At 46.4% G+C, this 16504-nt stretch overlaps 2 protein-coding genes across 3 annotated transcripts in view; both read left to right on the top strand.

Moving 5' to 3' along the window:
• Positions 1-13681, top strand: dpysl5a (dihydropyrimidinase like 5a). Its single transcript, XM_030355911.1, has 13 exons — positions 1-208; positions 2381-2651; positions 5629-5787; positions 6356-6535; positions 6708-6776; positions 7276-7320; positions 7533-7608; positions 8137-8293; positions 8464-8605; positions 9108-9250; positions 9996-10203; positions 10377-10545; positions 10985-13681. Exons 2-13 carry the CDS (start codon positions 2391-2393, stop codon positions 11068-11070), a joined length of 1695 nt encoding a protein of 564 aa, XP_030211771.1. The 5' UTR covers positions 1-208; positions 2381-2390; the 3' UTR covers positions 11071-13681.
• A 262-nt stretch (positions 13682-13943) lies between these two features.
• Positions 13944-16504, top strand: part of LOC115543536 (microtubule-associated protein RP/EB family member 3) — a 5845-nt gene continuing 3284 nt past the window's right edge. The window contains exons 1-4 of one of the 2 annotated variants that reach the window (XM_030355922.1): positions 13944-14105; positions 15424-15551; positions 15636-15781; positions 16158-16314. In XM_030355922.1, the coding sequence (XP_030211782.1) occupies positions 15431-15551; positions 15636-15781; positions 16158-16314 (424 nt within the window). In that variant the 5' untranslated portion in view covers positions 13944-14105; positions 15424-15430. Of the gene's footprint in view, positions 14106-15423; positions 15552-15635; positions 15782-16157; positions 16354-16504 lie in introns of both variants that reach the window. The other variant, XM_030355921.1, reaches the window with a different exon arrangement.

Genomic DNA, 16504 nt, shown 5'->3' with positions numbered 1-16504 from the left:
TTCAGTGTTGCCAGATTGGGCCAGATTTTCCGCCCCATCTGGCAACCCCCTGACTGCAGCGTGCTGCCGACAGGTCTTGCCCAATTTGGCAACAGTGTGTGCCGTTATCTCCTCGGTGGCGCTATCTCCGGATTCTGTTGCATACTGTGCCTGTCAAAAACTATCTATCGATATAAAAGACGACCGCAGCTGTAGGCCCACAGAGGAGGTATGTGCTCAACGGTATTATCTTGACTTGTTGCCATAATTTGTGGTCGGTTTTGACTTTGTACACGAGACGTGTGAGTATATTTCATCCCAATACTTTGTTCCCGTTGCTCCATGTTTGGGTGGCTCCTATCTCCTGGAGGGAATGCCGTCTCCCGGCCAGTCCATTAAGGCTTGATCGATCAGGGTGGTGAAATATAGACCTTACTTTAGAAGACGGGAATGCTAGGTAATTGTAAAATATGCGCAAGATATGTCCTACTTTCGCATTTAGACGGCAGCATTATGTTTATTGAGGGTGGAGGAGAGTTGAGCCGCTTCTAGGTCCCTGATGGGTGGACACGCCGGCTTCTTTGTGTCAAACGTGCACAAGCAGAACTCACTCTTTTTAATCTATTTATTTTTTGCATTAGGGTTACTTCTTAACATAATGTAGGCCTGCACACACTCCTGTGAGGGATTATTATTATAATAAAACGTGATTTGCTCCGCAGGAGCCTAACCATGAGCAACAGAGAAATATATCTAGTGCTACCACACACAATTGTGCTTTAAATGGATGCACTATGGTCTAAATAGTTTTTTTTATGCTCAGACAATGCAGTGGATGTAGGGAAAAGAAAACCTATATTTTTATTTAACATCAAACTTCACGAGTTGACCCTGTATGGTAATATCTCTAGAATAATAACTAGATGTGTGTATTTAATTGACCTTTTTCAAAATGGTTAGCATTTTCCATTTCTAAAATGTGTAATTGAATATGTCTAAGTGATGGATGCAAGCATTTCTTCAATATTGTTATGATCATCTTCCATATCGTCATGCGGTAAAGTCGCCGCACCCTCACACGTACGCGTCACACGCACGTCGTCTACGCGCACGCAAGGACGCACATTCACACACTTGCAGTAGCACACATGACATGGCATCATAAATTAAGGAGTAGATCATGTCCACTACTCAGTAGACATACTCTGTCTGCGATGTGCATTGCCAGTCATTGCACGTTAAACTCTTATATTCAATTGGGGAAATTAACATATTTTTGCCAAAATCATATTTTAGAAATAAGCTCAACACAATTAATATGACTTAAATATAAAAAATAAAAAAGACAGACGGACAGGTGAACAGACAAACAGACAGTCAGACAGACAGACAGACAGACAGACAGACAGACAGACAGACAGACAGACAGACAGACAGACAGACAGACAGACAGACAGACAGACAGACAGACTGAAGGGTGAAACGTCACGAAGGCCGATAAAGAATGATAAGACAGTCGGTCACGGACAGTGAGAGCGGTCCGAGAATAACAAACACTGCACACACAGCACGCTGACAGCGGAGAACAGCCTCACAACCAGTCAGCCTCACAACCAGTCAGCCTCACCACAAGTCAGCCTCACAACCAGCCCCTCAGCCTCACCTCCAGCCCCTCAGCCTCACCTCCAGCCCCTCAGCCTCAGCACCAGCCCCTCAGCCTCAGCCGCCCCACTATGTGGTTCAGGACCAGTACAGAGTTTTCGTTTAGCGTTGTGGTATTAGTTCTAAACAGAACTGGATTGTCTTTCGCGTGATTCAGGGACAGATAGGTTGGCTTCCTCACGTTTTCCCAGAGAGCATTTCGGAGCATTTGGCGGATCTCACAAAGTACCATCAGACCAGAGTTTTTTATTCAGTATATCCACTCAGAAAATATTGAGTAAGACAGGGAGAGAAGAGAGAGGGTCACAGCAGAGCGTATAACCTCAGCTGGTTGATTGAACCTCCATGCTTTGACCATTAAAGCATGGAGGTCCTGCTGGTTGAGGAGTCTTCTCCTTTCACTGTTTCTTGAGGTGCTTTCATGGGCTATGATGCCTTGGACAGGGCTACACCAGCGGGCTGACAGAGAGAGAGGAACCACATGTAGGACAGGATGTGTGGCTCAGAACCCAACTGGGGTCGCTTCAGGTCAGTCCAAGGCCACCGAACTGTTTCTAAGACTTATCTCCCTGCTCTCCTCTCCCATCTCCTCCACCTCCTCCTACTTCCCTCCTCCCTCCTCCCTCCTTCCTCCTCCCCCTCCTCCCTCCCCCTCCTCCCTCCTCCCTCCCTCCTCCTCCCTCCTCCTCCTCCCCCTCCTCCCTCCTCCCTCCTCCCTCCTCCTCCTCCTCTCCTCCAGAGCTATAGCCATGTCTTCCAGCTCCGCGATGGCGCGCATCCTGATCAAAGGGGGCAAGGTGGTGAACGACGACTGCACGCAGGAGGCCGACGTGTACATCGAGAACGGCGTGGTGCAGCAGGTGGGCCGCGAGCTGATGATCCCGGGGGGCGCCAAGGTGATCGATGCCTCACGCAAGCTGGTGATGCCCGGGGGCATTGACACCAGCGTCCACCTGCAGGAGACCTTCATGAATGCCGCCACCGCCGACGACTACTACAGCGGCACCAAGGTACCTGGGGGGGTCTCTGTGGATGTGTCCATGTCTCTGGGGCTCGATCTCTCACTCGCTCTCTCTCTCTCTCCATTTATCAAGATGCAAAGATTAGAAAAGAGATTTATTGGCATGGTGAAACCATACGTTTAACAATGCCACAGCACAAAGTTAAATGAAGTTCAACATAAGAGAGAAAGTAATAATATCTATCGTATCCGTCTCCTTCTCTCTCTCTCTCTCTTTCTCTCTATTGCTGTCTCTTTCTGCCTCTCTGATTGTCTACCTATTCTGGTTCTCTGATTGTCTACCTCTTTCTCTGTTGTCTCTTTCTCTTTCGGTATCTCTCTAGCTATTGCTGTCTCACTCTCTCTCTCTGTCGCTTTCTCTCTCTCTCTCTCTCTCTCTCTCTCTCTCCCTCTCGCTCGCTCTCAGCGAGTGGTCTTGCTGTGGTGTGATGTCACCACATCCAACTAAAAGTATTATACATATATATAAGATTTATTTATTTGTTACTGTGGCTAGGGGAGGCTAATATGAAGGGAGGGATGTCATATGTGAATATCTATTTATTTGTATCATATATGATATAATCGTATATAGTTTAGCATTTACAATAATACTTTATTGTTGTGGGGTGGAGAGCTGAAGACAATTGCACAGCATTGGATGGACAGCATACTTGGCTTGTCTCCATGTTGTACACGTTGTCACGAGACAAGGCAGACGGCTCTGTTTTGAATGGCCTAGATTACAGTGATGCTCCCGTCGCTGTTAAAGCCTGACAATGCACAATGCCTCCTCACAGGTTAGACAAGAACACTTGGTCTGGTCATGAGGTTCATGTTTTGCTTTTCCATTTTAGATCTCCTGTGACCTATTTTTGTTATTCATATTAAACTTGTTTTATCGCATTGATTTAGTTCCTGCCTTTGTTTTTTAGTCAGTATTTCCATGTTTTCATTAATTTTTAGATATCTTTGCTTTGTTCGGGACTTCACTGAAGTGGTATATTGTTAATAACATTAGGATTATCATGATTATTACGAACTGGTAGAGTTAAGTCTCATGGTCCGACCATGACGACATCATCTTGTTGCCCCTGGCGATGGTAGCTATGTGTTTGAGCTCCGCACCACCCGTCGACAGTTCCCACACTAGTATCACAGCCTCTGTTGTCAGACTGCACACACACACACACACGCACACACACACACACACACACACACACACACACACACACACACACACACACACACACACACACACACACACACACACACACACACACACACACACACACACACACAAACACACACAAACACACACACACACACACCCCCCTCTCTCTCACACACTACTCTCCCTTCCCTTTCCTAGCACTCCACTTCTGTGGATGTGTGGACCCAAATGGGGGGGGGGGGGGGGGTGGGGGGGGTGGTGGGTTGGGTATCAGTTTCTGTTGCCATGGATACCGGGGTGCTGCTGCAAAGACTGCTGCAAAGCCTCTTTTCACTTACGCCCATTGTACACAAAGACAATGGTTCTTAGAGAGAGGGCGAGAGAGAGGGAGAGAGAGAGAGAGTGAGAGAGAGAGAGAGAGAGAGAGAGAGAGAAGGGGAGGGAGTGTCATACACACACACACACACACACACACACACACACACACACACACACACACACACACACACACACACACACACACACACTAGCTCTCCCCAAACTACATACTACTCTCCCATTCTCTCCCAGTCTCTGTCTCTGTCTCTCTCGGTCTCGGTCTCTTTCTTGGACTCTGTCTCTCTCCATCTCTCTCCGTCTTTCTCTGTCTCTCTGTCTCTGTCTCTCTCTGTCTCTCTCTCTCTCTCTCTCTCTCTCTCTCTCTCTCTCTCTCTCTCTCTCTCTCTCTCTCTCTCTCTCTCTCTCTCCCTCTCTCTCTCTGTCTCTCGCTGTCTCTCGCTGTGTCTCTCTCTCTAGGGTGAGCCAACAGATGCTCGCTTACGCATGCATTTGTACACAGAAACATACTCATTAGGCTTGTCTCTCAGGAGGCTATCTGAGTTACAATTATCTATTATATTTAATAATATTGTGATTATGTATTATATTAGAAAGTTATTTTAGAGATAAGCAAATAGCTCAGTGATAACATATACAATTAAGCTCATGTAGTGTGATTTCCTTTGCCATTACGAGTGAGAGAGAGAGAGAGAGAGAGAGAGAGAGAGAGAGAGAGAGAGAGAGAGAGAGAGAGAGAGAGAGAGAGAGAGAGAGAGAGAGAGAGAGAGAGAGAGAGAACACACAATCCAAAGCACTGTGGTTTAAGGGCAAGACTTCCTTAGATGTTTGATCATTGGGGTGAATTGCCACATGTTTAAACTACCGAAAGATTTATGGACACATGCGGTAATGGCCCTGTGAGCATAACCATTAAATGTGGGTAGTAATTCTCTTGTTGTCCCTGGACCATGAGCTAATATTGATAAATAACCAGCTCTAATTTCACCTTGAAGTAACGAGCGTAACCAATCAATACAGAGGCATCTGCTCCCCGCTCACACTGATTTAATGTGTGTGATAAGTGTCATAATTGATGAGGGTTGATTAAAAATAATGTTTAAATACATAGTTATGTTTGATTATGTCACCAATATAAACCTTTATTGATACATTGCTTGTCATCACTACAAAGGGTTTGACATGGGATTTGTTTAATATAACACAGAGTATAACAAAGATGCTTTGAGCGGTAGATTAAAAAAACAACATTACTGAATTAAATAAAGCTAGAAAACTATGTTTTAAAATGTGTGTGTGATTTTGTGTGTGTGTGTGCATATATATATGTGTTTGTGTGTACATGTATTTGTGTGTATCCATGTTTGTATGTGTGTATGTATGTGTGTATGTGTGTATGTGTGTGTGAGTCTTTGTGTGTGTGTTTGTGTACGTATATGTGTGTGCGTGGTCATATAAATGCATGTGTGTCCCCCAGGCGGCGCTGGCTGGCGGGACCACCATGGTGATCGGACACGTCCTCCCGGAGAGGAACGAGTCCCTGCTGGAGGCCTACGAGAGCTGCCGCAGCATGGCCGACCCCAAGGCCTGCTGCGACTACGCCCTGCACGTGGGGGTCACCTGGTGGGGGCCCAAGGTACCCCCCAGACACACACATGTCAATACCATTTAAAAAAACATTATTGTAATTGTATTGTCTTTTATTGAACATTTCAATGCAATTTTGCTCATTCTTCTCAAATGCCTAGCAGGCCACATAACAACAAAATGATTTGCTTCAAGTATAATTATTTAAAAAGTCAACACAAATGATATTAACAAAAGAAAAACATTAGCAATATCCATTACATATTAAAATATTTTTTTTTTCTTTGAACGTTGAACATGGCGATGTTTGAATTGTACGAATTTCTTAAAACTTAACTAGAGTTACCACTTATGTAGAACGGTCTTCCTGAAACTTAAGTAAGCAAATTCACGGTATGCAGTAATTGGTGGCTTTTTTAAGTGGTCTGGGCATGTGCCCATGAGGGCATAAACAGAATCACAAAGTATCTAGGATCCTCCTAGATGCTTGAAATCTTTCATGAATCCATCGAGTTACTGCCCCTGGACTCAAGCCACCGCTATCTCAAACCATCCTTCATCAGCTCCTCCTCCTCCTCCTCCTCCTCCTCCTCCTCCTCCTCCTCCTCCTCCTCCAGGTGCAGGCTGAGATGGAGAAGCTGGTGAGGGAGCACGGGGTCAACTCCTTCCAGCTCTTCATGGCCTACAAGGACCAGTTCATGCTGCGGGACGGCGAGCTCTTCCAGGCCCTGCAGCACTGCAAGGACATCGGCGCCGTGGCCCGGGTCCACGCCGAGAACGGGGAGCTGGTGGCGGAGGTGAGGACCCAGCGGGGTTCCTCTCATGTCCCCGACTCAGGTGGCCCTATGTTAGGATTATTTTAATCCTAGCAGCCAAAACCGAGAAGAAGGATTGACTGGGAAGTGAATCTAACAGAATAAGTCATCCATAAAGGGATCAATGTGACCTCTCTTCTCCTCTCTCCTCCAGGGCACTAAGGAGACTCTGGATCTGGGCATCACCGGCCCTGAGGGCATTGAGATCAGCAGGCCTGAAGAGGTGCTACAACATGTGTACTCTGTGTTTAGCATGTCACCTCCGGGGCCGCGGCCACACAAATCTGGATTTATCTGAGCTTTCCATCCATTTTTCTTTTTCAAAGACGCTCCACCAAGCGGATGACTCTGGAAACCCCGGCCTTGCACTGGAGTCTTTGAAAAAGCATAAAATGGAGGGTTTTGATATTTTTTTGATCTTGTGACGATATGCAGTAATTGGCGGCTGGTAAAGTGGTCTGGCCATGTGCACAAGAGGGCATAAACAGAATCACAAAGTATTGCCTTCTTGTAGATGGGCAGCCCTCGGAAACCACGCCTTGAGACGCGCGTGTAGACAGAAAACTTGGAGCACGAAAAGAGGGGTTTTACAGGCCGCATAACGGACATTATTTTTATCACTTACAGGTGGTGTCTTATTCACGCTACAATCAAACTAGATTTGGGTTCTGCTCTTCATGCTGTGTGTATTGACCCACTGCCGTCATCTGTCTCCCTAACAGCTGGAGTCAGAGGCTACCCACAGGGCCATCACCATCGCAAATAGAGTGAGTGAGTCAGTGGCATCGCCACGGCAACCGCACAACCCCACCGCGTACAACACAGGGGTCTTGTGTGACTGAATGTGCTCCAGTGAAACCCCCCTTCCAGACATGAGTCCCTGAGATAAAGGGCAACATGAATAAAGTGGAGCTACATTGAGTTGACCATGTCCAAGTGTTTTCTGATGCTGTTTGTTTGTTTGTCCGGTGTGTCCCAGGTGCACTGCCCCATCTACCTGGTCAATGTCTCCAGCATGTCCGCCGGGGATGTTGTGGCAACAGCTAAGATGCAGGGTAAGGATTATTATACACCTCTGAGGTGTGCCATTCATGGACCTGGGTGTGTTGCCTGCTCTCACGCAAAGGTCTCTAATGATGGTAGTATTAAACACCTCTTGATTCTGAAGGACATGCAATCTTGTTACCTTTGGTTTACTGAGAGGATAACCAAGATGAAATCTTTGATTTTTGATTATTGAAAGGGACATTTGGGGCGGAAACATTTTAAATGGATATGTGGGGCTTTAGGTTTCAATATCCCATGTATGTACTGTATATTTAGGCCTACAGTTCATTAGCTTACATAATAATTTTTGAATACAAGATAAAAATAAAACATATAGTCTACCTGTTGTCTAACGGCCCTATTTCATTTCTAGCTTTACAGGTGCTAGCTTCAGCAGCCCTAGCTTCAGCGGTACTAGCTTGAGGCATGCTTGCTTTTGCTCTCTTAGCTTTAGTATTAGCCATCATAGCTTTAACGTTAGAAGCTTGCTCCTAGCTTAGTGCTCCAAGCTTTAGAATGATACATTGTGACGGCAGGTAAGGTGGTCCACGGGGAGACCACTGTGGCCCACGCGGTGCTCAACGGCCTGCAGTACTACCACCAGGACTGGGCGCACGCTGCGGCGTACGTCACCGTGCCGCCCCTCCGCCTGGACCCCAACACACCCAACTACCTCATGAGCCTGCTCGGAAAGTAGGTCACAGGATTCATGGGGTTGAGACAACAAAGTATACTTTTGTTTGTTGCTATTTGTTACTTTAAACTCACTAAACAGTCTTTGAGTATTTATTAAAGTATTAAATAAAAGCAATGGCAGCAAGAGAAATGTAGACGCAAACCCGTGATAATGGCTGTTCCCACAGCGACACGCTGAATGTGGTGTCGTCAGACCACCGGCCGTTCACCATCAACCAGAAGGCCATGGGGAAGGACGACTTCACCAAGATCCCCCATGGGGTCCCGGGCATCCAGGACCGCATGAGCGTCCTCTGGGAGAGAGGAGTGGTCCGTAGCCCTCTGCAGACCCCTGGAGAAAACAATCAAAACATGTCATTAGCTTCAGGTTTCACCATGGGTTTAACATTAGAGAAGGTCTTATCGGTATTGTAAGTGCCTCAATGAACTTAACCTCCAAAAACCTACAATACATTTAATGTCATTTGGGGAAATGTTTTCTTCCTCATAATTTATTGGTAGTGATTGGCTGATGGGCCGAAAGTGATTGGTTGGTAGCGAAGGTCACCTGACCAACTGATTTGACGAAGCAATTAAAGAGGGAAAGCTTGAGGACGTTAGATGATGTTGAACAACGTTGATGTTGGGAGGAACCACTCCCTTGAGTGTCACCTCCATATCCAATCTTTGAAGATATATTTAGAGGCCTCAATCAAAATGTTACAGTAGTCCACTCTGTGCCCTCCTTCTGGCTAGTGGCACACATCATACACACAGCATCCTGTTCCCACCAATATTAATATCATATTTGGTTAATCCAAAATGAATGTAGGTCGGAGGTAAACTGGACGAGAACCAGTTTGTGGCGGTCACCAGCTCCAACGCTGCCAAGATCTACAACCTCTACCCCCGGAAGGGGCGGATAGTCCCGGGGGCCGACGCCGACATCGTGGTCTGGGATCCGGAGGGCTCCAAGTATGAACCTCCCAACCATCTCTGGCTCCTCCTCCTAATGCTCTTACCCTCCTACCGGGGGGGGGGGGGGGGGGGGGGCACTGATCTGGGTTAAATCCCAGTGACTCCTCCCCTTTCTTGGATGGATCTGACCACACAGCTTGTCACAGAAAATTATGTGAATATTGCTTGTTTGAATGGGAGGCGGCGCTGTAGTCTGGCGGTGAGGGGGTTTCACTCCTAGCTCCTAGAAAGGTTCAGGGTTCAAACCCAGACCACGAGAGGAACATATCAGAAATCTGTTATGGCATCGCAGCAAATGCCTTCTTATGACGAATTTCCAATTCAACCCTTTGGTTCTGTATGCATAATTTGTGTGTGCATACAGTGTGTTACAATGTTACAATTAGTACTACACTATACATAGCAATACAACATTTACATTACACAATACACGTATATTTTATGGTTTTATCCAAAGCGACTTACAATCAGAACATTTGACAGAAGAAGGATAAACAATATATGGCTGTCGGTACAGATGTTCATAGAACCAAGTGGCAAGCACTAACATTCGCTAGGTTGACCCATTCCCGTGTACAACAAAGATAGCTAGGATCAGATGCTACACAACTAAGTAATTATTATTGATTTATTTTTCGAGCCAGCGCATACAACAAACAACGCAATGTTCCCCCTCCCAACACAACACAACACAGGACAACACCGCACAAAACAACACATTAACCACGGTCTCTGTGCTCAGGACCATCACCGTGGAGACCCAGGTGCAGGGGGGAGACACCAACCTGTACGAAGGCCTGCGTTGCCATGGCGTCCCCATCGTCACCATCAGCCGCGGCCGTCTGGTGTACGAGAACGGCGTGTTCACGTGCGCCGAGGGCTCCGGGAAGTTCTACCCACTGCGCACCTTCCCGGACTTCCTGTACAAGAAGATGGTGCAGAGGGAGAAGGTAGCGGCCCGGGAGGCCATCGTTATTAAAACATGAACGGGATGTCACACTCACTGTGTGTGTGTGTGTGTGTGTGTGTTTTCTTGCTTGTGTTTTTGCTAATGCGTGTGTGTGTGTGTGTGTGTGTTTGTTTGTGTGCGCTAATGTGTGGTTGTGTGTGTTGGACCAATCAGTGCACGGCCCTGAAGCCGGTGGAGAGGGAGCCGTACACGGGGGAGGTGGTGGAGGTGGTGGTCCCAGGGAGGAGGGACTTCGGCTGCTCAGACCTGGACACCCCCACCCGGCCCTGCACCCGGCACGGCGGGGTCCGGGACCTCCACGGGTCCAGCTTCAGCTTCTCCGGTGAGACCTGTCTGTCGCTCTGTTACCTGTCACGACGTCTGTCATCAGTCCATCAGTCTGTGTGAACGTCTGTCCGTTCACCTGTCTGCCAGTCCATCAGTGTACCTGTATGTCTGTGTGTGGCCCCTCGGGGTCTGGGGGGAACGTACAAACACCGAACGGTATCCCAGCATGGGTCCCACCTATGTCCCACCATGGGACAGGGGTGGGACATCTTTTCCCGTCACACGTCACCCCTCTGATTCCAGAAACCCGGCACGCTCTGTGCAACACTCACTTTGCCCACTTTGTTTGTCGCTGTTTGAAAAAGCAAAGGCAGAATAATGATGTCTTCTTTACGGAGATGGGATATCTGTATACAAGGGGCCGGTCCCAGCAGGTTGCCATAGTAACAGTTGCTGGGGGTCCCTCCCTTCTCCTCCTTTTCTGGTGTTGCTAGGTGCCCAGATTGACGACAGCCTCCCCAAGAGGTCCTCCGCCCGTATCCTGGCGCCTCCGGGCGGCCGCTCTAGTGGGATCTGGTAACCGCGCACTAACGCACAGGAACAGGAGAACACCACCCCAGAGACGCACCACTTCCTCGTCCTTTCAAAATAAAAGCAAAAATTCCTGGCAGGTTTCGTGGGGGGTGGGGGTGGGGGGATCGGGGCATTAACATGGATTAAGGGTTGCATTTTGACTCGGACGCCAGACTAACTTCTGTTTTCATTTGTACACTGAAACACTGACTATGCCATATAACCATGTCAGCAAAAAGTGGGGATTTTTTTAAAGAACAGAACCGTTTTGAGTGTGAACGTTAACCAAATGAATGCAGGTTCCAATGAGTCGCCTGTATCTTATAACCCACTGATAGTTTTTTGGGGAACGGGAGCGGGCGGGGGGGAATGATTGCTTTTGCACTTGTATCATGTACTTCTTAGCTGCCTTTTTAGAAAATAATTTGTAATGTGTTCAAATGGGAATTGTCTCAACGTTTGGGACGTCAGGAGTAAAAAAAGGGATTTTCGATTTTTGAATATTGTTACATGTTGTTATATGTTAATGTTATAATGTCACCACTGAAAATGAGACATGGAGTTTCTACAGACCAATTTAGTTTCAGTCATTTGTCAAATGCAAGACTGTTTATTTATTTATTGTTTCTTCTATTGTCTTCCGAAAGGTCTTTTTTTCCAAGTCGGTTTGTTGCCCTTGAATGTGATCACACGTTATTTACGACAAACAGGGTGTGAGGTGTTTAGGAACGTGGTCGACACAGACAGGGCAGCGCTCTGGTGTATGTTTACAACCTTCGTGGTATTCTCCAAACTCACAAACAAACAACAAAACCTCTGCTCGGTCTACTGTGTGTTATTGTAGCAAACCTTACTTCAACTGTCATTACAAGTCATGGGACACTCCTCAACATTCCCTGTTACTTCACCTTTTATATTTTCCACCACAAAGAATCACACACACATACACACACAAAAATGCCTTTTCTCTCACGTGGGAACTCTGAGCAATGACACAAATACTGTTAATAGCACCGTCTATAGCTACGGCTAAGATCACCTTCACCTTCTCCTGAAATGTTTATTTACCTCTGTTTCCTTATCGCCAGTGCTTTGTACAAAACTGTATTTGTCTGTTACTGACGTTCCAAAGCACAGGTTTTCCCCTTCTGACTGCACATACTCTCACACGCACACACACACACACCCACACACACACACACACACACACACACACACACACACACACACACACACACACACACACACACACACACACACACACACACACACACACACACACACACACACAAACACACATACTCTCACTCTCACACACACACATGCACACACAAATTCACACAAACACACACACGCACACACAACCACTCAAGATTGTTTCCAGTAATGTTACTTGTGGGGACCTTGAGATGGACACCATTGTTTTAAACACCCAACTTCAAAGCAGATTTTCTGGGGACCTCGAAGTGGTCCTTAGGTTTAAAGCGACCTCGTTGGGACCTTCAAATGGACCCCATTATGTCAAGCACTCCAACTTGAGAGCAGAGTTTTGGCGACGTTGAAGCGGTCCCCTAAAGAATTACTGTTTCATAATCTTAAGCACTCAGTTTAAAGAAGACCAAGTCATTTTTTATGGATGATGGCTGGATTGCACATAACACTAGAAGAAAAAAAAAAGCTATGCTTGATAAGCAACTCGGGAAAGAAAAGGCACTGATTCTCAGCTACTGTCTTTACATTGTGGGGGGGGGGGGTTAAGTTACAGATTTATTGAATATTATGATACATGATGTTTTTTTATTATGATATTGTCAAAACTTCAGTGTTGGCTCCTGTTGGCTTTTCTGCATTCTTAAGCTGAATTTACACCTCTCTTGACCTCACGTTCGCGACGATTGGCGTCAGGATTCAGAAACAGGACGGGGACATCTGCAGAGTCGCCAGCGTTTACACTTCCAGGTCCCCTTAACGTGTACTTGAGGGTCTAGCATGAACCCAAAAAAAATAACAGGGACCAGCGGGGAACTTATTCTATGGTCTTTTATTTGTTGACCCTTGCAGTTGTAGCTATGAGTTTGCGACCAACATCTGCCGGTGGTCATAGCGATGTCCCGGTGAGTGTTATCGCATTGCTCTCACTGAGTGATTGATAGTAGTTTGCTCATGGATGTGAATCATTAGGCTGTCAGTTCTTATATACAGAACGTCTTTGAGACCTTAAAAAATAAATAAAGTCCTTGCTAAAATGGGTATTCAAATATCTATATGTAATGTCAGCAACTCCTGCAACCCCATATTCATATCAGGGGACCCGAGTGGTGTCCCGACCCCAAGGTTGGGAACCACTGAGCTATAGCCTACACTAGGAGGTTTAAACGTGACATACTGTTAACCTCTAAACACAGTTTGGTCGATTTCTAAAGTTTAAAACAGCTTTTTATTACTAAGCTATTACAGGTTTTACTTTTACAATTCTGTTTGAGCATTCGATTCAATACTTTAATTTGTACACTGGTGCTGAACAAGTTGTATTATGTTATGTAATTATATTGTTTTATCGTTTGTCTGCAGCTCTCTGTCACATGAATAAGTGCAAATAAATCACAATGAAATCCCGAGTGAACATCATCCCTTTGTTATTACATAATCTTTTAAACCTTCAAATTTCAGCCTTTATGTTGGCTACAAAAGTAGGCCAAGTGAGCTTCGTGTAGTCTGCCCTCGCCTGCTCACACCTCTAACTTCTGTTGCCAAAATCTCCAACCGGAGACATCATGTGTCTCTGCAGCACCAATAGGCTGAACAGACCTATTTATAATGGGCCTTCAGCAGCATGGAGTCGGGCGCATGCGCGATAGCTGCGGGGGATTGTTGCAACCTCGTCTGCGCGACTGTTTTGGGGGCCGCCCCCTTCACCACTGCACCGCGCAGGACCTGATCACACACAGACACACACACGCACACACACACACATACTCACACACACACGCACACACACGGACTAGCAGCCAGCGTGATATCAGTATACTCCTGGAGCATAAAGTGAGTGATCAATGCAAGTGTTATTTTAATGGCGTGCGTGCCTCAAATTATGTTTTCCTACGCGTTAGTTCGTGCAGCTGTTGTGACAGCGGTATGGTAGTATTGTATGTATTCCCCTTCTGCCTGGGAGATTTCGCTTGCATTGACAGTCCTGAGGTATTCGGCGAGGCCTGCAGAGGGGGGCGCTTGGCAAGAGAGGGAGAGAGCGCATTTATTGTTCTCAGCTCTGCCAGGATCTGCTGCCCGCCGCTTTGCGTTCATTCCTCCTCAGATGGTTTGCGGTCATTCCTCATCAGATGTTTTGCGTTCATTCCTCCTCAGATGTGTTGTGCTCCACGTTTACGCCAGCAGGGCGATCAGGCCTACGCAGACATTTAAAAGGTCCGGTCTAAGAGCAGGTTTAGCGAACAGTTTTCTACAGTTAACCATGAATATGCGCTAAGGGGTGCAGCTGGAGAGGTGGAGCAGTATAGGAGCCTGTGCTGAACTATGTTATTTGGATCTCATTCACCGATATATTGTACAATATTCTGGTAGTTCGCTGGTTGCAATTCAATAATTGGGTTACAACAATGTGACTTTTAAATAAAATGTTGGGCGGTTATAGTCCATCATATGATATTGGCATGGCCTTACTGGAGAATTTGACTAAACTTATTGCAGGAAACTGTTTAAATTGTTATAACTGTGGCCTGGTTTTGCTGAATTGCTGTGATTTTCTGCCTTGCAAATTGTATACTCGCTTTAAAAGTGTTTAAGGCCCATTCCAACACCCCAGTAAACGTTGAACGACGCGAGCAGCGGCGGCAGATGTGCAGCGTCGTTCACACGCGTTGGAAAACACACACTAATCTGAGGAGGATTACCATATCACCACTGCTGTGGAGATTAAACACCGAGCAAAGGGAGCCTAGTCTAGCCTCATTTACACACAGGGTCCACTCAGAGTGGGAGCAGTCAGCCAATGATAGGCCAGGGCGTATCATCAATTTTAGTTTGTTGTGTTTGGTGGTCTGTCCCACGAAATAACAAAACTATTTATTACATTATTACAAAACTACTATAACAGAAATGCAACAAAGAAGGTTGGCCGCAATTACAGTACTGTGCTAATCAATATATCTCTTTGTTGTTAATGTTGTCCTTCTCATGTAGGGAATGGAATTAACGTTTATTTTTGTTTGGTTTCTCTGTCCCAAGCCTTAATATAAACGATTGAAGTGTGTCTCACATAATTCACAAAACACGTTGGCCTGCTGCGAATGTAATACAATATGAATCAGTTGTTCTGTTTGTTGTTAATGTCGTCCCTTCGTAGGTAGGGAATGGCAGTCAATGTTTACGCCACGTCTGTGTCCATTGACAACCTCAGCAGACATGACATGCTGGCGTGGGTCAACGACTCCCTACTCCTCACGTACACTAAGATCGAACAGTTGTGTTCAGGTATGTTTTGTCCTGCATATTATAGTATAAAGACCATGCAACACTATAATGAAATGCTAACATGATTTATTTTGCTGTATCCAGGGGCAGCCTACTGCCAGTTCATGGACATGCTGTTCCCAGGTTGCGTGCTTCTAAAGAAGGTCAAATTTCAGGCCAAGCTGGAACATGAATTCATACACAACTTCAAGGTTCTCCAGGCGACATTCAAGAGGATGAGTGTCGACAAAGTCAGATTTATTTTCTTGCTGATATCACCAAGTATTGACTTTGTAGTGCTATACGATATTCTGTCATCTTTCGGTGGGAAATGATCATAGTTGCCATGCTCGGCTAAAATAGCCCAGTCATCTTCTAGCCTATTCCAAAGGAGTCATACCAGCCTTGTATTTATATATACACACCAGTACACCCTGCTTCACCCGAATCCTCCTCGGCCCACTGTTAATGTCCACCCAACTCAACCACCATCACAAGTCCTTACACTATAATCTGGTGTAATTCATGACTGGCATGTTATCTATAGAAGCAGCCCCAACAGATGTATGTGTACAAGGAGTCCTCCGTGTCAACCCCTAACCCTGTGAGCCTCCTCCCATCCCGCAGATCATCCCCGTAGAGAAGCTTGTCAAAGGCAAGTTCCAGGACAACTTTGAGTTCGTCCAGTGGTTCAAGAAGTTCTTCGACGCCAACTATGACGGCAAGGAGTACGACCCGCTGCAGGCCAGACAAGGGCAGGAGATCTCAGCTCCCCCGAACCCAGGTGATCACTTTACCTACAGACCAAAGAGAACTCCAGCAGGTAACCCCATGATTTGACCCCTTTTTGCACGATCTTGCTGAGCTTTGGATGGCTCGAAGGCACTAAGGCAACCGAGAGTGGCGTGCGCACGATTCCCCACCCAATGACCTGCCTGTTTGTCTTAGTGGTGCAGTGGCTTAATGTCTTTGCC

The sequence above is a fragment of the Gadus morhua genome, chromosome 5 (assembly GCF_902167405.1).
Source record: "Gadus morhua chromosome 5, gadMor3.0, whole genome shotgun sequence".
NCBI lineage: Eukaryota > Metazoa > Chordata > Actinopteri > Gadiformes > Gadidae > Gadus > Gadus morhua.
Note: the sequence above shows the minus strand (reverse complement) of the source record. Positions and strands in the feature narration are given on the sequence as shown.

What these genes read in the sequence shown, in the direction of transcription:
- dpysl5a (XM_030355911.1), top strand. Translation starts at nt 2,391, where the DNA reads ATGTCTTCCAGCTCCGCGATGGCGCGCATCCTGATCAAAGGGGGCAAG. An exon ending in ACTACTACAGCGGCACCAAG is followed by an intron (nt 2,652 to 5,628) that starts GTACCTGGGGGG and finishes TGTGTCCCCCAG; the next exon opens with GCGGCGCTGGCTGGCGGGAC. An exon ending in CCATCACCATCGCAAATAGA is followed by an intron (nt 7,321 to 7,532) that starts GTGAGTGAGTCA and finishes GGTGTGTCCCAG; the next exon opens with GTGCACTGCCCCATCTACCT.